The sequence below is a fragment of the Taudactylus pleione genome, unplaced genomic scaffold, assembly GCF_031769625.1.
Source record: "Taudactylus pleione unplaced genomic scaffold, aTauple2 ptg000273l, whole genome shotgun sequence".
Lineage (NCBI taxonomy): Eukaryota > Metazoa > Chordata > Amphibia > Anura > Myobatrachidae > Taudactylus > Taudactylus pleione.
Window position 1 is genome coordinate 1,579,560 of NW_028284675.1, and position 23,136 is coordinate 1,602,695.

Here is a 23,136-nt window from a genome sequence, read left to right on the forward strand (position 1 = left end):
GATTCAGGTCAGGGGATTGACTTGGCCATTGCATAACATTCCACTTTTTAGCCTTAAAAAACTCTTTGGTTGCCTTTGCAATACGCTTCGGGTCATTGTCCATCTGCACTGTGAAGCGCCGTCCAATGAGTTCTGAAGTATTTGACTGAATATGAGCATATAATATTGCCCGAAACACTTCAGAATTCATTCTGCTGCTTTTGTCAGCAGTCACATCATCAATAAATACAAGGGAACCAGTTCCATTGGCAGCCATACATGCCCACGCCATGACACTACCACCACCATGCTTCACTGATGAGGTGGTATGTTTTGGATCATGAGCAGTTCCTTTCCTTCTCTTCTCTTCCCATCACTCTGGTACAAGTTGATCTTTGTCTCATCTGTCCATAGGATGTTGTTCCAGAACTGTAATGGCTTTTTTAAATGTTGTTGGCAAACTCTAATCTGGTCTTCCTGTTTTTGAGGCTCACCAATGGTTTACATCTTGTTGTGAACCCTCTATATTCAATCTTGTGAAGTCTTCTCTTGATTGTTGACTTTGACACATATACACCTACCTCCTGGAGAGTGTTCTTGATTTGGCCAACTGTTGTGAAGGGGTTTTTCTTCACCAGGGAAATAATTCTTCTGCCATCCACCACAGTTGTTTTCCGTCGTCTTCCGGGTCTTTTGGTGTTGCTGAGCTCTCCGGTGCTTTCTTTCTTTTTAAGAATGTTCTAAACAGTTGACTTGGCCACACATAAGGTTTTTCCAATCTCTCTGATGGGTTTGTTTTAATTTTTCAGCCTAATGATGGCTTGCTTCACTGATGACAGCTCTTTGGATCTCATATTGAGAGTCGACAGCAACTGATTCCAAATGCAAATGTCACACCTAGAATCAACTCCAGACCGTTTACCTGCTTAATTGATAATGAAATAATGAGGGAATAGCCCACACCTGTCCATGAAATAGCTTTTGAGTTGATAGTCCCATTACTTTTGGCCCCTTAAAAAGTGGGAGGCACATATAGAAACCGTTGTAATTCCTACACCATTCACCTGATTTGGATGTAATTACCCTCAAATTAAATCTGAAAGTCTGCAGTTAAAGCACATCTTGTTTGATTCATTTCAAAACCATTGTGGTGGTGAATAGAGGCCAAAATATGAAAATTCTGTCAGTGTCCCAATATTTATGCACCTGACTGTATATCCCCCTTTTTTTTGTGTTGATCGTGGAAATGGTGTTATAAAGACATTTTGAACTTATATTTTTAATTTTAAATTTTTGTGCAATAAAATGTTGTTGGTTTTTTTAAATCTTCGTGTGTGATAAGATCCTCTCTAAGTATAAAGAAACCTTGATGTGTGGATCCCAACCACTGGAGATGTGAGTTTGGGGTACGCCTCATATGATTTATTTTATGTGACCATTTAAAGGTGATTTCCTTCCAAAGAAACCTTGATGTGTTCTGTTGCCGTACAATTTGTGTGAGTCATTGGTACGCTAAAATTTTGGAAGATATTGGTGGCAAGTCCCTTTCACTTTCTCTCTTGGGAACTATACAAACACCATTTCCACGATCAACACAAAAAAAAGGGGGCTATATTAATCGATTTGTCAGTACTTCACATTGTGTGCCTTTTTTCTTTTCTTTTTTATTTCCCCACGTATTCATCCCTCCTGTTACGGAGTATTTCTAAGAAGAGACAAAGGTACCATCTACATTTGATCTTTTGGACATTTCCTTTGAACTTTGGACCTTTTTTGGTTTGTGAACATCCATTTATTTGGAATTATTTGTATGTATCGCCTTTGATCCCCCTTTCCTATTATTATTTCATATTACTGTATCACCTGATTGGGCAGGATTTCGGTGAGCGGGATTGGGCAGATACTGTGTGTGCGCCGGAGTTCGACTTAAAATACTTCTTCGAAAAATTATTACATATACAGTACATATGGGGAATGCTATATTTCTTCAAGTGCCGTAAGTATTGGAGTAGCCCCTCTGTCTCGCTCCTATATTTGGGGATTCTGACTTAAAATAAATTATGCACAATTAAAAAAATCGCTCTCTTTTCTAAAAAAAAGCAAAAACAAACAAGGGTGGCGCCCATAGTGTATTACATAACTAACAAGTGTCAAGGTCTATAAAAGACAGATTAACTCCACACATTAAAGAAGAACGTAATTTTATCTAGAAACTGCTATGTCACACGGATTCCATAAATCCTGACGGTCCAAAGGCACTCTATATAATAAAAGGAAACTTCCACAGTTCTCTTGCCCAGGGAGCTAAACTGTCTAGTTATGGCTCTGTGTAGAGTAATACATTTAACCCAAATGTTTCCAAATCCTCTCACCTTGCCAACACCTGTGATGCCAGTAAAAAGCACTGAGTGCCTTACAGCTAGCAGCTTTTCCATTAGATATCCATAGCGCACCGTATCAGTTGTAGGAACCAGCATTTCAAAAAATGGCACATTGCTGCTGTACTTGAAAGAGGGGATTATACGCTCCCACGGATCCAGACGTTTGGTGTCATAATCCATATACACACTCCATAGGTCACCAGAGGTAGGAAGCTGGGGAAAAGGTAAGAATTATATTGTCTTTTGGTTATCCTTTACTATGGTATAAGTAATAACATAAGAAAATTAAAGAACAAACACAATGGGCCTGAAGCTGAGTTAAACGCAAATCGTAAGTAGTCGTTCCTGTATTTATGGAAATAAATCGTGTCTTCGTCCATATGCAAAGCTGTAATCATCTTGCACTTGGTTTGATATTCATTGGCCATATCATTGTGTAATTGCACCATCCTATAGTTTGATGCAAATTATATGCCTGGAAATAAGCATATTAATTCTTACGTCCAACCGTTTGTATCGCAGAGTTACGTCAATGCACTCTCTCTCTTTCTGAACTTTGCGAGAACACCACATTACAGCCCAATTACATCTCTTTAGTTGCAAATGGAAATACACTAGAAATGCATAAGACTCTGAGGGGTAAATTTACTAAGGTGAGAGTTTTTAGAAGTGGAGATGTTGCCCATGGCAACCAACCAAATTCTACTTAACATTTAACTAGCACTTTCTAGAAGATAGTAGATGGAATCTGATTGGTTGCTATGGGCAACATCTCCACTTCTAAAAACTCTCGCCTTAGTATACTGTATATACCACTAAGGGCCGTATTCAATTTGTAGCAAAAAGCCGATGATGTCATTTTCACCGATTTCATTTTTCCCCGTATTCAATTTCAGCGTTTTTCGCCAGTGCGAAAATGCAATGCAATGTCATAGGCGAAAAAGTTTTTCCTATCAATACCCGGCAGAAAAAAGTGCAGAATTGGGGTTTTGGGGTGCAGAGGTGCGGAAACCACCCTGTACCCTTTGTACACCCCCTTGACGCAAATTGTATAAAAAAACCGCAACAAAACCCCACAAAGGACACCCCAAAAAATCACTGCAAAAAAAAGTGGGGGTACAAATTCAAAAACTAGCGATATAGCCTTTTGGGGGCCCTGCAAGTATGGGGGAGGTGTATTTTTGATTGCAGGTGCTTGCTGAAGGTGCGTTTTTGGTGCTATATAATGCTTGACTTTAGCAACTTTAAATTATGCTTGCATCCATTTTGATGTACCCCAAATTTGATGGGACTACTTATTTTCCCCCCAAAAAAGTAGCAAAATGCTATTCTTCACCACTTGCTCAAAGACGCTAAATAGCGCCTATTGAGACCATTTAAAAACCCCAAATACCTTTCGCAGGGCTATTCCGGGGTACCCATAGTGAACCCCAATGTCAGAGCATTTTTAGGGGGGTTAGGCTGATTTTCCCAAAAACAACAGGATTTCGCCGGGTCCCGTTTTCGCACATTTGCAATTGAATGCAGGGACGCGCACGATAATTTTTTCGCAGGCAAAACCTCAGATGACGGCAAAAAGTCCAGCCTCGGACTTTTCGCTCCAAATTGAATACGGGTCTAACAGGTAAATTTACTAAAGGTCGATTTTGGGTTTTTAATCATTTTTCCGTAGATTTGGAAAAGCAACCATTTACTAAGGTCAAAACCGAAGGCAAAACGACCAAAAACCCGACTTTAGAACATCGGACCAACAATCGATTTTTCCACATAGACAACAATAGTATCCCCAGATTAACTAATGGACGTTTTTTTTAATAATTCTTTATTTTGAGCGCTCAGTCAATAAAACAGAAAAATAAATATTAAAGCTGTGTTACATATTAAGGAAATACAAATATAGTAAATAGTAAATGTCACAGCATTATCCAGCCCAAAATAGAAACAAAAAAATAAAAACAACATAGATAAGTATCAGCAAAGGGTGTAAATATGTGACCAAATTATTAATGCAAATAGAAACTTAGAAAACAACAATCATAACATAGACTGTTATAAGGAGAATAAGTCCAGAGCGGGAAAGGAGGATAGGAAAAGAGGGGGGGGGGGTAACCACAGCGATAGATTCAATGAAAAATTACAGACCAATCTGTAGGGAAATTGGTAATGTGAAAGGAAATAGTTTGAGATAAGCAAAACAGCCTAAACCACCCAAGGGTCTCCGAAGGTGTTCAGCTCTCAGGGGTAGAGAGAGATGGAGGTCTATGTTCAGCAGAGAGCCAGGGAGCCCATACTTGAGTAAAAACATGGCCTCTATCATGAAGATAATAAGTTATCTTCTCCATAGCAGCCACATGCCAAATCTGGTGTTTAAGTGCAGAATGAGATGGTGGAGAAATAGTTTTCCAGTTAAGGGCTATCAGGATTTTAGCAGCTGATAGAATATGCGTAAGTAGTTTCTTTGAAAAATTATCAAGGTCTGGGTAGCATACAGGGGTGTATCTAGGGGTCCGAGCGCCCCTGGCAAAGTGATGGACTGGCGCCGCATCCCCCCATAATGTCTAAATAATTACACTATACAATAAATGTCTCCCCAGCCAGCCCCATGTTTCTTCAGCCAGCACCTCCTTCAGTCTCCCCAGCCATCCTCTTTCTGTCTCCCCAGCTACCCCCTTATGTCTCCTCAGCCAACCTATTTCTGTTTCCCCCGACATTATCCTTCTGTCTCCTCAGCTTCTGTCTCCAGCCATTCTCCTCCTGTCTCCCCCGACATTCTCCTTCTGTCTCCAGCCATTCTCCTCCTGTCTCCTCAGCCACCCGCTTGTCTCCCCAGCCACCCGCTTGTCTCCCCAGACATCCTTCTTCGGTCTTCCAAGCCAGCCCACACAGATTCTTACCATATCTTCTTGCTGCATCCGGCTCCTCAGCGCACTGCAGCAAGGCCGCGCACGTGACATCAAGACGTCATACGCGCCTTGTGTTAAAGAAACAAACAAACTTTATTCATTAATTGTGCATACCAGGCAGCCATCAGCAAGCTCCAGCGGCTACCCGGCTCTGGACATCTGTCCTGGGTAAGATACAGGGGCGTACCTAGGACCCCAGTACTGGCAGTCCCAGTCTGATTCCACCCCTTGGCCACAGGTGGCACCGCCGGATGGCGCCCCCCCTCGGCCAGCGCCCCTGGCGTGTGCCATTCTTGCCAATGGGTAGATACGCCCCTGGTAGCATAACAAAAATACCCAGGGGTCCTTTGCTACTAGGGATTCCAAAAGGGAGTTCATGAGACCATGGACCAAATCCCAGAAGGGGATAATATTCGGGCATATCCACCAGATATGTAGAATCGTGCCCATGTGGCCGCAGTCAGGTGACGAGGAGGGGAACATTTTGTGGAGTCTGGTGGGGGAATAGTACCATTGATAATACATTTTATATTAGGTTTCTTTAATTCTAGTAGAGATGGAGCATTTAGCAATCCCCTAACTTCTTTCCATGTCTCCTCATTCGGAGGGGATCCAAGATCTTTTTCCCATTCAGCCTCATGAAGTCTATGTCAAAGAAAATAGAATAAAGTTGGGAAATCAGGCCCTTAGTTAGGGGACGATATTTGCAGAGATATTCAAAGGGCGTAAGGTCCCTAAGCACTGATGCAGGAGGTAGGGAGTGCAGAAAATGAAAGATTTGGCAAAATTCGAAAGGGTTGAGAACTTGAGATGAGTATTCCTGTTGAAGTTCTGGCAAGGATAACCATTGGTCCTGTCTGGAAAAATCTATAGGGAATATGAGGCCAACCTTGGACCACAAATAAGCTCTCTTGGTGCAGGACCCAGGCGGAAACATGGGATTAAACCAAATGGAAGTCAAGGGGGAGATTAGAGAGAAGTGAGTGCCAATCCCATAGAGAAATATTAAATTTGAGGGTAGGAAGCAGTTTTGGGACATTTCGCAGGGGGTAAGCCCCATATAGGAATTAAGTCAGGAAGGGTAATATAGGCGGCTTCTAGGTATCCTGGAGACGAAAAAGGGGTAACAATTTGCGAAAAGTGAGAAACTAGATAATAAAATGCAATGTCTGGAAGACCCCTACCTCCTGCACCTATTGTTTTTTTTTAAATATTAGCAGAGATCTGGGGGGGGGGGCTGTGGTTCCAAATAAAATGAATAAAACCGGTAGTTTTTGAAACAGATAAAGCTCTTAGGTATAATGTCCATTTTGACTGATATAATGCTGCCCAGCAAGGAGATGATGAGGCGATTCCAGGAGGCCAGGTCAGCCTGCATTTTGGAGAAGAGAGGGGGGAAGTTTTCACGGTAGAGGAGGTCATAGCAGGAGATGATATAGATCCCTAAGTAATTAATCCGTCTGGGTTGTCATTTAAATTTGTTATCAGCTTTAAGGGCCTCAGTAATATGAGGGGGCACATGAAGCAGCATGGCTTCTGACTTTGAATAATTGATCTTGTAATAAGAAATAGCGCTATAGGACCGCAAAACAGTGAAAAGGATGGGGAGGGAAATCAGCGGTTGAGTTAGGGAGAGCAGGATTTCATCTGCAAAGAGAGAGACCTTAGAGTGAGAGTTCCTCACCTGGGTAGGATCTGATCTGAGAGGCAAGTGGTTCTATCACAAGGACAACAATTAGAGGGGGCAGCCCTGTCGGGTACCACTGCTAGGAGAAAATGGGTCAGAATCAGAAGGGGTACCATTGATAAGAACTGTAGCAGAGGGAGCAGAATATAAAACTAGGAGCCCTGTGAGGAAATCACTTGCAAAGCCAAAAGCCTCGGGGGCAGCTTTCATGGAACCCCAGGAGTTCCTTTCGAATGCTTTTTCGGCATCGAGAGACAGCATAATAGTAGGGGATCTCCTGGACTTTGCAACATGGATAATATCAATGGTACATCTACTGTAGTGTTGTCCTAGTTTGACAACCAGTAACAAAACCAACCTGGTCGAAGTGGATGAGGGAGGGGAGGAGAGCATTCAGTCGGTTCGCCAGAATCTTAGCAAAGATTTTTAGGTCTAGGTTAAGGAGGGAGATGGGTCTATAGCTGGCACAATTTAGTGGGTCTTTACCCTCATTAGGGATCACCACAATCCTGGCTTCTAACATACTAATGGTCGTTTTTACAACTTACCAAAAACTAACCACAAAACAAGGAAAACCTGTCCAAGCAATAGACCTGCCTGAGGTAAGTAAGCTTGGGAGAAGCACTGCACAGATCACTATGATCTGTGCAGGCTTTGTTGCGTTGAATAGTTAACAAAGTGGTAAAAAATGCATGGGGTCCCCCCCAGATCAGTAACCAGCATCAACTTCTGTTTCCATATGTGTAACAGGCCAGTGGAGCTTAATTAATAGGCCTCATATTGCCTGTATATATTGTTTGTAATTACGATTTGCAAAATATTGTTAATATAATTCTTTTCTTACAATTTAACCACTTTTATGATTGGAGAGTTTACTCCATCATAACCAAGACAATTTATATTTGCCTTAGTTTAACAGGGTGTTCTATCCTTGTTTTCTAGAAGAGATGGAGCTTGCTTTTTAGAGGTATATTGCAATAAATATTTTTTTTTCTTAGTCTATTAATTTTAACTGGTGTAGACAACGGTTTGTTTGATTGATGCCCCCATTTTTACTCCATGTTAATTGTTTACTTTATCATGATTAATTTGGCAATCATTGGGCCTGATTCAGCAAGGATCGCAGATGCTAATACGTACGCAGATGGCCGATGTTTGCTTTCTGCGCATGCATATGAATTGCAGTGCGCGTGCTCAAGCGGCTCACTGGGAACGGGAAAGCGATTGCAGAGATCACGCAGATTAATTGTAAAGTGAATGACAGGAAGTGCCGTTTGTAGGTGGTTACGGGGAGTGGTCGCCCGAACGCAGGTGTGCCAGTGAGTTTCAACGTCATTAGATGGGAGTACATAAATTACAATGCCATACGTAGCTTGAGTGTTCACTGCGTATAGGAAAGTTAGCAATTTATAAGTGAGGTCTGACCTGCCTTAATTGTACGAGTGGCTCTGATGGTACTCGATGTTACTGATGTTATGGCTAGATTGCAAAGTATTATGGATGTGCAAGAGGGGAAGTGGGTGTCTGCATGTTGTCCGTGCGAGTGCTTTGCAATTGCAAACATTAGCATACTCTCTCAGCAAAGAAGCGTACGCGATTGAAACCGCGATCGCATTAGCGATCCTTGTTGAATCAGGCCCATTATTCTTAGTACTTAAGATTGTGCACCAGCATTTTCTTTTTCCTGCATTGATGCCCCCATTTGCAAGCACTAAATGAATTATTATTACCACTCCAATATGAGTACAGACTATTTTACGTAGGCCATTATATTTTTCTATAAGATTTCACTGGGTAGGAGTAAAACGATTTAGTTTACTGATCCTACTAATAAATCACCAATGTTTTCTATACATAGAGCCGTATTCAATTTGAGCGGACTCGTGATACTTTTCCGCCTCCCAGACTTTCTGCCTACTTCGCCTGTTTTGAATGCGGAAAAGTATCACACGCGTGCCCGCGTATCCCCATATTCAATTTGAAAGTATGCGAAAACGGGACCCGGCGAAACTGAAACAAACAAAAAGTCCTGTCAGATTTGGGGAAATCAGCCTGACACCCCCAAAAGATGCTCTGACATGGGGGTTAGCTATGGTTACCCCCCGATTTGGCTTGCTGAAGGTATTTGGTGTTTTTAAACGGGCTTAATAGCTGCTAAATAGCGTTTTTGTATAAGTGGTGAATAATAGTATTCAGGAGTTTTTTTGCTGAAAATAACTTGGTTAGTAAAGTTTAAAAAATCGTGAAAAATCCACCTGCCGCAAGCACCTGCAATGAAAAAAACACCTGGGGCATACTTGGGGACCCCCCTGGAGTCTAGTTCGCTAGTTTTTAATTTTGTCCCCCAATATTTTTGTTTTCACCCCCAAATTGAAAGTGATTTTTTTTGGGGTGTTCTTAAGTTTTTTTTTTTTTTTTGAGGCAGTTTACCTTTGGGGGACTGTCTGAAGGCTGCACGGGGGTTCCCGCAATGTTTCACACCAAAACCCTAATTCTGCACTTAATTTCGCCTCCTATTCAAAGGCGAAACTTTTCCGCCTATTACATTGCATTGACTTTCCGCCTAGGCGGAAAGTCGTTCAAATTGAATACGGTGATACTTTTCCACCTGGCGAAATGACGTCATCGGCGAAACTTTTTCGCCGAGTCCGGCTTTTCGCTCCAAATTCAATACGGGCCATAGTTGAAAGAGTACTTCCAGGTAGAAGAGGCGTTTGGTAGTGATCACCAAGTAGTAACTGGAATAAAAAGGTTTCTCAGACTAGCTATAAAAACCATCTACAAAATTTACATTGTCAAGTGTAAAAGGACAAATCACTACTAACCTTGGCTTCAGGATTATCTTCAAATTGCTGCCTGACAAATGTATCAAAAGCATCCCAATGATTTTCTGTGAGATTTCCCCCCAATGACCAAACATAGCAGAAGACGAAAGTCTGACAGACGAGGCTATTTAGTCTTGATTGATCCTGAGGATAATAAACATTCCGTAATAAAATCTCATTATTCTCTTTTCTTCCTGCTAATAAGCGAGCCTTCCTAAAACTACGACCCTTTGTATCTCACACTTGCTTTTAAAACTAAATTACATTGTTAAAGTCCATTAGTTTTTCTGCTCTACAGTCAAATATTACCACTGTGATTTCCTTATACTTTTCCTTATTGTATCCAATAGGACAGATATATAATCCCATTAAAATGAATCAGACTCTTTAGTTTAAATTAAATACATAGTCATTTTATCCTTATTATTTTTGAAACTATTTAAGTGCCTGGATAAATGTATTAAGAAGCCGTATTAAGTTTTGTACGTTATGGCACATTTATTCCCCTCCTGCACTGACAGGCACCATAGCAGTCCCAAGGTTTAAGTTACTGGCTTAGAAAGAATGTTTGATATTTGAAAAGCACATTTTTTTCACTTATATTAGCAGAGCTGAATATTAATTTATAAAACTTATTATATTCTGCATCCAAATGTCATATATTGCACACAAGTACATGTACCATTTTTAAGTCCGGTGCTCCTTTCCCAAGCAGCAGGGATTCAAGCAGGCAGCACAGTGTAGTTACTTTACTGATATCCACTTGAGAAATAGCTTGAGTGCATTTTCTGGTGACAAACCTTAAGCCGTCTTCAACATACCGTTCAAATAAATTCAAAATATATTGCACTGTTTCATTATTCATCTGTAAATAAGAAAATGCATTTACATCATCATAAACAAAATATGCATAGGACAGGACACAGGCCACTGTTTGCTTCTGACTGATAAAAACGAAAACTATTTACGATTTCTCCCTTACTAAAGGGTTACCGCTGGCTAACGCCATTGGTGCAACCTATTGGAGGAACTAAAATCACAGAGAAGTTTATTTAAGAAGGATTGTGATGGTACATGAACTGCCACTGATATTTTCTCGCTGCCATTTCTATTTATAGAAAAAAACATTTTAGTCTGGTTTGCAGTTCACTGTGCATGTTTGAAACAACAAAGCCAGATTCGGCATGCACAAAGGCACTGAAGACTGGCTGGAGAAGCAGTAAAAGGGCTCTTACCAATGCCAGGGGCATATCTATAATGGGTGCAGGGTGTGTGGTGCGCATGGGCCCCTGGGTCCAGGGGGGGCCCCCACTGCTCACCCTGCACCCATATTTTCTAACACTTACCACTCCACAGTCCCGTGCTGGGTGCTGCAGCCCTGCACAAAACGGCTGGAAAATGTTCCCAGTGTTTTGCGCAGTGGGCAATTCGCCAGGAAAATGGCAGCTGCACCAGAGAAAATGGCAAGCGCAGTACACTCTGGGCACTAGTCTGTGTTTACGGTAGCAGTCAGTCCGCTGCCGGCCGCCGGGGAGATAGGCGAGGGCATACGCCCCAGTGCAGGACAGTATCGCCAGGGAACTGCTGCCCCTGCAAACTTTACTAAATAGCAGCTATTACTGATCTTCTATTGTTGTGACAGAAAGTCTTATCACTGCATACTACTAGATAGATCTAATGTGCTGGAGAAGGTTTAGGCCAACTTGTCTCCTATTAGCTGTTTTACATCTACAAATTCATAAAGCCTATTAAAAACCAACAAATGATCTGTAATGTACATTATTGCGTATGGATGTGAGAGAGTTCACATAGCAATAAATGATTCAGCACATGACAGCACATGACAAACTTCTAAGACAAAGGGAAGCACTGGAGTAAATCACATAAATATAAATTTAATACAATCATAAATACAATATATATATACCAGAAAACACTAAAATGTATATAATAAATTCATAGACAATGGTGTATGAATGATTAAAAACAAAAATAAATCTGTCTGCACACAGAATAGGTTATGTTCTAACAGATGATACCACTGCCTTTAGAGAAAATCATAAATAACGTGAAAAAAAATCTCTAAATGTCCTCCAGCCGGAGAGAAATGCTGCTTCAAAGCTAAATTGTAGATGCAAAAGAATGAAGATCAAACATCCACATATCCAGTAATTAAGCTCAGCATGAAACCATTCGTTTTTAAAGGCTGTATTCAATTAGTGGTGAAAACGGACGTTTTTTCGCCATTGGCGAAAACGGACGTTTTTCGCCAAAAAACGGCGATTTTTTTGCCAAAAAAAAAAAACAGGAGAAAGAGCAATTGGCGAAAATAAACTGGAGAAAAGTTTTCTCCATCCCAGACCAGGCGAAAAAAAAATGCAAAATCCCTATTTTTGGCTAAAAATGTGGGGATTTCTTTCAGAACCCTTTGGACACCCCCCCTAATGATAAATGACCCAAAATGTTTTCGTAAGTTGCGCACTTTGGTGAAAAACAACCGCGCAATTTTGGGCGAAAAAAGATTTTAAGAAGTTGAAAATGATACAAAGCTATTTTTTTCCAGGAAATTACTGTTCCATGTAAACTGGGGGTACATTATAATGGGTGCAAGTATATTTTCGTGTCGTAAAAACGCAATTTAAAAACCGTAAAAAAACGCCTGCTGCGACCGCGCGCGATTTTTAAAACATTTCACACATCCATACCACCCCCGAAAAATTAGACCCAATACATTAAAACCATTTTCAACGTTTTTTTTATCCAAAATTGCACGGTCGTTTTTCGCCAAAGTGCGCAACTTGCAAAAAAAAATTGGGGATAATTTATCATTGGGGATTTTGCATTTTTTTTCGCCTGGTCTGGGATGGAGAAAATTTTTATCCAGTTTTTTTTCGCCAATCGCGTTTTCGCCTGTTTTTTGTGTGAAAATAGAGCCCTTTTTTTGACGAAAAACGTCCGTTTTCACCGCTAATTGAATACGGCCCTAAGAAGCAATCCAGTTGTTAGTGACAACAAAGATATATGTCAATCTACTAATAGAGGTTTTCTTAGTTGCAGCAAGCATGTAGATTAGTAATCAAACATAAATATACTTTGTAGCCAGCATCATGGGTTAAAAAGTTCAAGCAGCAATAAAGTTTGCAGCAGGCACTCTTGCAGTTAGCATGTAGATTAGTAATCAAGCATCAGCTCATATACTGGATAGATTCAAGCAGCACTATTTTTTACAGCAGACAAACACTGTAGGTATGGTGAATCAAACACTTCATGTGAAGGTCAGATTATTTAGGTTCTTTGGCCTTATACAGATCCCCCAATAGTAAAAGGGGGAAAAAAAAAAAGGTCAGTCTCACCTATTTGTATGGTGTCACCGGCGTCCCGGTCAGCAAAAGAAAAACAAATTCTGACCTTAATAAACAGCGGCTCGATATCCGGCCAGTGAGGACAGAGCACACGCTGCATGTGTTAAATGTCTTGCTGGGCTGCGATACAGGCTCCCAACGTCTACTGACAGAGCTTGTACTGGCCGATTCGTTATACTGCAATGTACATGTCCGGCATCTCCCGTCTCGTGGATTGGACAGCACTTCCTGGTAGCAGTCACCTGACGCGTTTCTCAGCCAATAAGAGGGGCTGTTTCATCAGATTCAGAAGGGCACTTTCATCTGCTGAGTCACAGTAGTCTACTCTCCCGGAATGGACGGGGGGCTCACGAAAATCGGGTGGCGCTCCCACACGCCTACAAGAGAGGGAAAGTCTCCCATTCTGATCTCCACCCCTCTGCGTCCACTGCCTGGAGGGGGCCCATAACACAATTTGCGCTGAATCATGTTATCGTAGCCCTGCTCCCTGCTTTACAATGCCGGTAATATCGGCATTGTATAGCGGGGGTGGAGCTCCAATCATGCCACCATGCCCCCGCACTGCCCACCTATGCCGCCACAAGGCCCCCTGCTGCGCCAACCTGGCTGCCCCCTACCAGCCAGAAAGTCACAAGTTTGTGCTGAGGACCTAATTCAGACCCGCTCGCGCAAGCGGGTCGATGTTGGCCAAGTGCGCATGCGCACAATGGAAGCGGCTCCATCGTGCGCATGCACGAGAACCGGATAGCGACGGGCAAGCCGTCGCTCTGGGTCTCGCTGCAAAGGGGGTGTGCTGTCGATGGTGATTGACAGCACGCCCCCTTTGGTGGGCGTGCTGGGGGCATGGCTGCCCAGACGGAGGCGTTCTCATGGGAACGCCTACTGTCTGGGGCCGGCCCCACTGACATCACAAGTGATGTTAGTGGGAGTGCTTTTGGCTCTGATAGAGCACAAGGGTCTCGTCGCAAGCCCGACCATCTTTTTGGCCGCTCGCTATAGCTGTGGGTGGTAACCCACAGCTATGCCAGTGGCCAGGAGGCCGCTCTAAAAAAAGAGAAGGACGGCCCTGATTCAGAGCTAGTGCTCTGTTAAGAGTGTCCGGCTCTGAATCAGGGCCTGAGTTCAGTATACGCCCACATGAATGTAACTTGCCTGTTCTCACACTGCACATACTATAGAGCAGAGCATATGCAACTACAAGTGACATAAATTGAAGTACATCTCTACTTGTGACTGAAGATGCGTAACTCATACTCGCCTACTCTCCCAGGACAGCTGAGAATACATGCTATACTATTCATGTAGCTTTCAGCACACATGGAATAATCGTTTTCATGCACCTACTTTAGTTAGGAGCCCAGCTATCCAGGTTTGTACATATGGCATCCACTTAAGTTCTTCTGGATCAATATAAACCATTCCGCAGCGGCTTACTGTAGCTGGAGATGCAACTTTTAAATCCTGAACCTGGAAAAATAGAAATGCTTAACAAGACAAAATGATGGTTTATGACTGACTGAGAAGTAATTATGGTTCTTTACTAGCTTTGTAAAACTATTCCATGTACTTTAAGATTGTAAACCAGATGGTTCTTACAGTAGCAATCTTGTATGTTTACTTAATTATTCAGATATGTGGATTAAAGCGACTCAGATTCACATTCCAGTATATGGACATAAAAATAGTTCTCAGGCAAATGTCATGTGAATATAACTTGATTGCGGGTTGCTTAGATAAGAAACAGTTTGAGAGGACTACATTGCATTACATTAAAATACTAACTTCTATTAGACAAATATTTCAGAATAAATCGATTTTAATAAAACATGTGCTGATTACAGGCATTAGGTTAGAAGTGACATTTAATGCGACTCACCATCCCATTTGTTCCCCAGCATTACCATCACCATCTCAGAGAGGGTTCTATACACAGGATCATGTATTCGGAATCGGTATGAAATACCGCCTGGCCGACAAAAGCAGAGTTCCCGGCAGCGGAAGCCCGACAGCGCTGGAAATCCTGATCGTCGCTAAGGTAAGTATAAACTAACCTAACCCCCTAACCCTAAACCACCTTAGGGGTGCCTAACCCTAACCTCCCCCACAAGTGCCTAACCCTAATCCCCACTCTAAGTGCCTAACCCTAACCCCCCTTCCCCGATGCCTAAACCTAAGTCCCCCGGGGGGGTGCCTAGCCCTAAGTTCCCCTCCGGGGGTGCCTAACCCTAACCCTCCCTCCCCCTAGCCTAACCCTAACCATCCAGGGTGGTTCAATCGGGATCCAGGGCGCCGGTCTCCCGGCGTCAGGGAAATGACAGGCGTCTAGATATAGACGCCTGTCATTTATCCCACACCGGGATAAAGCAGTCGGGGAGCCGGCTGTCGGGATTCCGGCAGCCGGCTTCCCGATTGTATACCATGTATTCAGTGACTGAGGCTTAGGGCCTGATACTGAGTGACAAGTAGGTCCGAATGTGACCGCATCTAGCCTCACAGCAGGCTACATAGGTGTCTCTGCAAAAGTATGCACGCGTGCTATGTATCTCAGCCGTTTCTCTCTAAATGGGCGTTTCTGGATAGCAACTGGGTGGCGTATGCATCATGGACATCAAACTCAGACAGATCTCCTGTATGTACAGTAGCATGGGGTAAGCTAAGCGCAGATGATAATGATGATGGCTACTCTCACGTATGAAAGAAAAGTGGGGCGTGCGATCACATAGATGTGTACGTAGTAGGACATGCATACAGTTACATTAGCACTCAGAATGCAAATGCAATGTAAACTAACTGCACAAATATTCGGATCTGCGTAAGAGACAGAGGGCCTGATTCAGAGATGGACACTAATGCGATCGCAGCTGCGATTTCGTACGGAACACACCTGCGAAAATATGCTAATGTTAGCAAAGATCACCTGAGCATTAAGACGCCCACTGCTGCCTTTTTATCTGTGTGCCACGATGCAAGCACATGGGCAGCCATCTTAACCTTCTGGCAGGTCTGACCTTCCGCAGTCTTGGGTGCTCTTCTGACACGTAGCGCTGTGTATGCAATTGCAGTGGCTAATTCATGCACATCCATGTAACGCCGTTCAAACGGCCAGCCACGCCTGCGTTTTGCCAACCACTTCTGTCAACACCACCAAACGCTCACTTTCTGTCAATCACTCTGTCATGGGTCTCTGTGGCCTGCGTGATCGAAATAAGATCGCAGAACTGCCTTCGCACACACGCATGCAGTGCATACGCATGTGCACTGGCAAACAATAGCTCCATCTGGGTGAAATTGTATTAGCGACCATCTCTGAATCAAGCCCGCAATTAGAACCTTGACATTACAATGGTGTATTGGATGATGTTGTGTAGATCACTGAAAAACAGAGGCGTCACCGGGTGTGGTGACGCACAGTGTGCACTCTATAGCCCCTCTCGTGCGGCTCAGGCGTGCGCCTGAAAAGGGGGCATGGCCTAACAAAGGGGACATGGCTTATCCAGAAATCCCTACTGTGCTGTGTGCCCAGCATCCCCGGAGATGCTAGGCTGCCCCTGGAGACCTGTGCCAGCACTGTTGGCTCCTCCTCTGTGACAGGAGCTGGGTGCTGCAGGAGAATGTGACACTGCCACACTCGGCTCCTGTCACTGAGGAGCAGCCAGCATTTTGGTGTTACCCCCTCCGAGGATGACACCCTGGTGCGGCGTGCACCTCCCTCGTGACGCCTCATGACACTGCTAGAAAAATAATTTTCTTACCATAAAATATACACAATGCAGCACAACTGGATTTGGAAGATTGCATCTACTTAGGGGTTCCATTAATAAATGAACAGTCTTTTCTCTAGTCATTGAGGGGCTGGTTTAAAGTTGTGCAGAGATCAGTATTTAAGTGTAAAAATAAAGCTGTCCAGCATTTTTGGGCTACATGCAAAAGCAGCCAGTATTTACCCTATATGCAAAAATAAATAAATGTAATTACACCTCATGTATCTTAACTTGGTTTGTTCCAGAAACAAAGTTACTTGTTTTTTGGGGGTTTTTTTTGCTTGGCTCCGCTGACTGTGATGTTTTGATGAACAAAATAAAACATTAGGGAAAAAGGTTAGAACATTTCTATGTGCATCACCCGTAGAAAGATCATTATATAGGACCGCCAACGTCACACTGGATCCTCAGTGTTTCTTTTTCTAACAACAGGTAATTGTATTATTATTACGGCGCTTCCTCATCCAACATAATTAATTTATTTTAAACTGAAAATGCAATGATAAACAAATGCCTACTGTGCAGGTTACTGCAATTTGTGATGTAGGTGATGAGGGTGCGTGTAATGTACAGTCAGGTGCATAAATATTGGGACATTGACAGAATTGTCATATTTTGGCCTCTATTCACCACCACAATGCCTTTGAAATGAAACAAACAAGATGTGCTTTAACTGCAGACTTTCAGATTTAATTTGAGGGTAATTACATCCAAATCAGGTGAACGGTGTAGGAATTACAACGGTTTCTATATGTGCCTCCCACTTTTTAAGGGGCCAAAAGTAATGGGACTATCAACTCAAAAGCTATTTCATGGACAGGTGTGGGCTATTCCCTCGTTATTTCATTATCAATTAAGCAGGTAAAAGGTCTGGAGTTGATTCTAGGAATGACATTTGCATTTGGAATCAGTTGCTGTCGACTCTCAATATGAGATCCAAAGAGCTGTCACTATCAGTGAAGCAAGCCATCATTAGGCTGAAAAATCAAAACACACCCATCAGAGAGATAGCAAAAACCATTAGGTGTGGCCAAATCAACTGTTTGGAACATTCTTAAAAAGAAAAAATGCACCGGAGAGCTCAGCAACACCAAAAGACCCGGAAGACCACGGAAAACAACTGTGGTGGATGACAGAAGAATTATTTCCCAGGTGAAGAAAAACCCCTTCACAACAGTTGGCCAAATCAAGAACACTCTCCAGGAGGTAGGTGTATATGTGTCAAAGTCAACAATCAAGAAAAGACTTCACAAGAGTGAATACAGAGGGTTCACCACAAGATGTAAACCATTGGTGAGCCACAAAAACAGGAAGACCAGATTAGAGTTTGCCAAACAACATCTAAAAAAGCCATTACAGTTCTGGAACAACATCCTATGGACAGATGAGACAAAGATCAACTTGTACCAGAGTGATGGGAAGAGAAGAGTATGGAGAAGGAAAGGAACTGCTCATGATCCAAAACATACCACCTCATTAGTGAAGCATGGTGGTGGTAGTGTCATGGCGTGGGCATGTATGGCTGCCAATGGAACTGGTACCCTTGTATTTATTGATGATGTGACTGCTGACAAAAGCAGCAGAATTAATTCTGAAGTGTTTCTGGCAATATTATATGTTCATATTCAGTCAAATGCTTCAGAACTCATTGGACGGCGCTTCACAGTGCAGATGGACAATGACCCGAAGCATACTGCAAAAGCAACCAAAGAGTTTTTTAAGGCTAAAAAGTGGAATGTTATGCAATGGCCAAGTCAATCCCCTGACCTGAATCCGATTGAGCATGCATTTCACTTGATGAAGACAAAACTGAAGGGAAAATGCCCCAAGAACAAGCAGGAACTGAAGACATTTGCAGTAGAGGCCTGGCAGAGCATCACCAGGGATGAAACCCAGCGTCTGGTCATTTCTATGTGTTCCAGACTTCAGGCTGTAATTGCCTGCAAAGGATTTGCAACAAAGTATTAAAAACTGAAAGTTAGATTTAGGATTGTTTAGTTTGTCCCATTACTTTTGGCCCCTTAAAAAGTGGGAGGCACATATAGAAACCGTTGTAATTCCTACACCATTCACCTGATTTGGATGTAACTACCCTCAAATTAAATCTGAAAGTCTGCAGATAAAGCACATCTTGTTTGTTTCATATCAAAGCCATTGTGGTGGTGAATAGAGGCCAAAATATGAAAATTCTGTCAATGTCCCAATATTTATGCACCTGACTGTATGTAGATGAGTAGAATAAATGTATGTACTGTGTTGGGGGGGCAGTGTTTTTCTTTCCTCCCTTGAAAACACACCAATGCCACTCCTCTGGATAACATTTATAATGCCTCTCACTCAACATACCTGCTTTTCTTCAGTCAACTATCTGTGAACACTGTGCAACAGCACCACCACCATGCCATTCTAGAAGCCATTCACGCTGAACTTCCCCATCACTGCCTGCACCTACTTGCTGCTGGAGAAGCTGTGCAGACAACAGAGGATGGTGAAGACCTTACTACTTTAACTGAATGTCGCTGGGTGAGGGAGCTGTGCTTGCTGACTGCCTGTTCCATCAAGGAGTTATGTTATAAACTGTTCCAGCCTGAACCTATCTCCTGGCTGAAGTCTAGTTTTGTTTGCAATCAGCTATTAAGCAACCTAAGTTCCTACCCATGGCATAACTAGTGGTGGCAATGGAAGCATTTCCCTCTTCCACCACACGCGGAGGGGGTACCAGCAGGGGCGCTGGGAGGTTGGGATCAATACCAGCCATCTTTGTAGTTCTCTCTAACGCTACAGGCAGCATGTGGTCATTTACACACTGTGCCTCCATCCCGTGGAGCCAAGAAAGTCTGCCACAGTCCATGCATTACTCTGAAGAGTGACATGGATGAGTCTTTTACTGGGTGTGATAGCCAGAAGATCTTGCCTCAGTGGAAGGGGGATGGGTGAAGAGTCAGATGACCTTGCAGGGGAGGGGGAGGAATCAGATGATCTTGCCTGTAAGCAACAGGGCTGACTTTCCACCACTGCTCCCAACTAGGGTCCAGTGGGCACGGGAGGATCCAGATTAGAGATTACGTTAACTTGTTTTTATGTGTAATTATTTTCACAAATGGAGGGGGGAAGGGGCCCTAAACCAGTACATTGCTTACAGCACCACTGGGGTCTTAGACAGGAACTACTTGCTAAAGGTCAGAAATAATTATGTAGATGTCAAAACAAATTTAATGGCAAAATAGTGGCTTTAAAGTATAACATCATTACCTATTGCACAGGAGTACTAAATGTTCATGCAGGATAGTCTGTGCATTTTCTTCTTTGGAGCCAAAACCATTGACTGCCAACTATGATTTGTTTTATAATAAAGGCTGTCAGTGTTGAGCTATGTTACGTAGAACTATAATTAAGCCCTGTCACTTACAATATATAGCTAAAAATTAGGTGATATCCAGTCTGTCCTTATAGTTACATTATTCTGTTATGGATAGAGAATTGAAAATAAAATGTGTTATTTCTTAATTAATTTACCTCAAACACCATATGGATTTGGGGTGTGAATTTGATCCTCTCGCTGTTTGCCAAGCAGAGCATCTTATTATCATCCAGGACAGTGTTCATGTTTTCAATCCACAATGCATCCACCGGGCCATCACAGATGATCCATTTGTGGTCTTTTGAGGTGTCATTTACAGCTGCTCTGACACTCAGCGCCATTAATCCATCCTTCCATTCAAAAGTCAAATTGTTCACTTCTCCATATAATTCACCCATTGTGATTGACTTTGGGTTCAATACATATGTTTTAACAGGTTGGTAAAAGTGATGTGTTTCACCAGCATTAAACAAGGCTGTCAGTGTGTCTGCCAGAATCTGGTAAACTGTCGTTTTTCCACCTCCTGTTGGCCCAACTAACATGACGCCATGTCTCACGATCATTGTTTCAAAGAACTGTATAACCTTGTGTACCATACTGGACAGAGGCTGGAGACCCAGAGCTAGCATTACACTTTTGATGGTGGATTCCAAAGTGCCGTAGTCATGTTCGGGGATGGCAACTCCTGGAAAGAGGTCAGATATAATGCCACTGAAAAAGGAAAGATATAAAATTGGTCAGACTCCATTCTATAATTGTACATAAATATTGTAATTATGGGATATAATAACTAGCCCACCTAGATATATATCATAGATAGCTAAAGATATAGAAGTTCTTACTAGCTATATCCTCTGCGATCAGTGAGGGATGATGATTTGACGGATTTTTCTATTCTTTCATTGCAGGTAATCATATATTTGCACCAGGCATCTATTATAGAAAAACCAATGCTGTCTGGAATTCTCTGATTTGCTGGGTAATAATATATTTGCACCAGGCATCTATTATAGAAAAACCAATGCTGTCTGGAATTCTCTGATTTGCTGGGTATACTGTCTTTAATTAATATCTGTAAACTCCAGAGTAACTTTATATTTAATTATTTAGTCAGATCTTATCTCCTAGCTTCATGGAATGCTGTTTTGGCTCTGCTTGTTTGTATTAGAATTTTATGACTTGTATCTGGTGTGGGTGAGGGTATTGAGGGTTGGTGTAATCAGTGACTACACATGTTATGCTTAACTATATAATCAGTAGGTCACAAGGCTTTAGGCTTGTACAAGGCTGCTAGGTTTTATTCTAAGTGGGACTACATGTACAGCATAACTTAAAGAGTTAGTCAGGAGTTAAGCAGGAGGAAGACAGGAGGACGACATTTTAAAAGAACTCTCTAAAACTTGGGGAAAAAACAAAGGATCTTCTGAGCTTCTGGAAACCCTGCTACTCAGCCACCAGCATCCATTATAACCTGGACACTCTTTTTGCCAACACCCTGCAAGCAACTACCTGCTTACTTAAAATTTAATACTTGTATGTTTGTTTCTTCTCTACAATGTTTAAATCATTCCAATACCACTGTCAATTTATCTTTATACCACTGTAGTATCTGCCATTGTTTCACACCTATACCTTTTATTTATTTTTAATATATTCATACTTTATACTAATTCTCAAGTCTTGCAACTTGAACACCTCGACTCCTTTTTTGGTTATAATATACTATTATAGTTGTACCTTTACATCTTCCAGCACTGTTCTTCCTTTTATCTGATTTTGACCTTTGACCTGTACTGCTCCCTCATCTCACACTCATTACTACTACTGACTTCCCCACCCCAACTGCCTCATCTACACAAAGGCCCTGATTCAGAGCCGGACGCTCTGACCAGAGCGCTCGCTCTGAATCAGGGCCCACCTCCATTAATATGGAGCGTCCTCCTGGACGCTCGTATAGCTGTGGGTCACCACCCACAGCATATACGAGCGTGCAGGATGATGGTCGCGATGGTCTTGGCCATCGCGACCATCGAAACTGCGAGCAAAAGCCTGCGGTTGAGGTTTTCAACCGCAAGGCCAGGAGTGATTTTGGCTCTATCAGAGCCAAAATCACTCCCACTGACATCACTAGTGATGTCAGTGGGGCCGGCTTCAGACGGTAGGCGTTCCCTTGGGAACACCTCCGTCTGGTAGGCACGCCCCCGGCACGCCCACCAAAGGGGGCATGCTGTCAGTCAACATCGACAGCATGCCCCCTTTGATGAGACACTCCGAGCGAAGGAAAGTCCTTCGCTCGTCGCGTCTCGCGCATGCGCACGACGGAGCTCCCTCCGTCGTGCGCATGCGCAGTGCAGACCATCGACCCACTTGCGAGCGGACAGCCGCTCGCGAGTGGGTCTGAATGAGAGCCAATGTCTCTTTTCTTCTACTCCTCCCTCACTCAGCTGCTACATTATTTTTTCCTCTACCACCAGTTTTCACCTCATTTCTCCATCCATAGTCCCCTCTACGTTCTCCCCTTCCTTCCCCTCCCCTGTCTCTCTTCATCACATATAAGTCTCTCCACTGCATCTCCCACAACTCCAGTATTATTCACTTCTCTTCCACCATGGTCCTGCTGCACCACCACTAAACTCTGCACCCTCTCTTTTCTCCAAGTTACCTATCCTTCCCCCTCCCCACACCACACTAAACCTCCACCTTACCCACCACCTGCTGTCACCCTTCCTCATTCAGAAGCCAGCCACATAACCCCACACTCCTTATCCTCCATCTCTAGATCAATATCACCTCCAGACTACATCAACCCTAATAATCTCATTCTCTTCTCGCCTCTTAACTTTGTCCCTCTCTCCTGTTCCCTCTGGAAAGCCAGTT

At 42.9% G+C, this 23,136-nt stretch overlaps 1 protein-coding gene across 2 annotated transcripts in view; it reads right to left on the reverse strand.

The window, feature by feature from the left end:
- DNAH6 (dynein axonemal heavy chain 6) overlaps positions 1-23,136 on the reverse strand; it is a 342,820-nt gene that overhangs the window by 195,771 nt on the left and 123,913 nt on the right. For both annotated transcript variants that reach the window (XM_088481442.1, XM_088481443.1), the window contains exons 33-37: positions 20,415-20,970; positions 14,482-14,604; positions 10,458-10,640; positions 9,776-9,919; positions 2,352-2,573 (exon numbers count right to left, since the gene is read on the reverse strand). In XM_088481442.1, the coding sequence (XP_088337568.1) occupies positions 2,352-2,573; positions 9,776-9,919; positions 10,458-10,640; positions 14,482-14,604; positions 20,415-20,970 (1,228 nt within the window). The remainder of the gene's footprint in view (positions 1-2,351; positions 2,574-9,775; positions 9,920-10,457; positions 10,641-14,481; positions 14,605-20,414; positions 20,971-23,136) is intronic.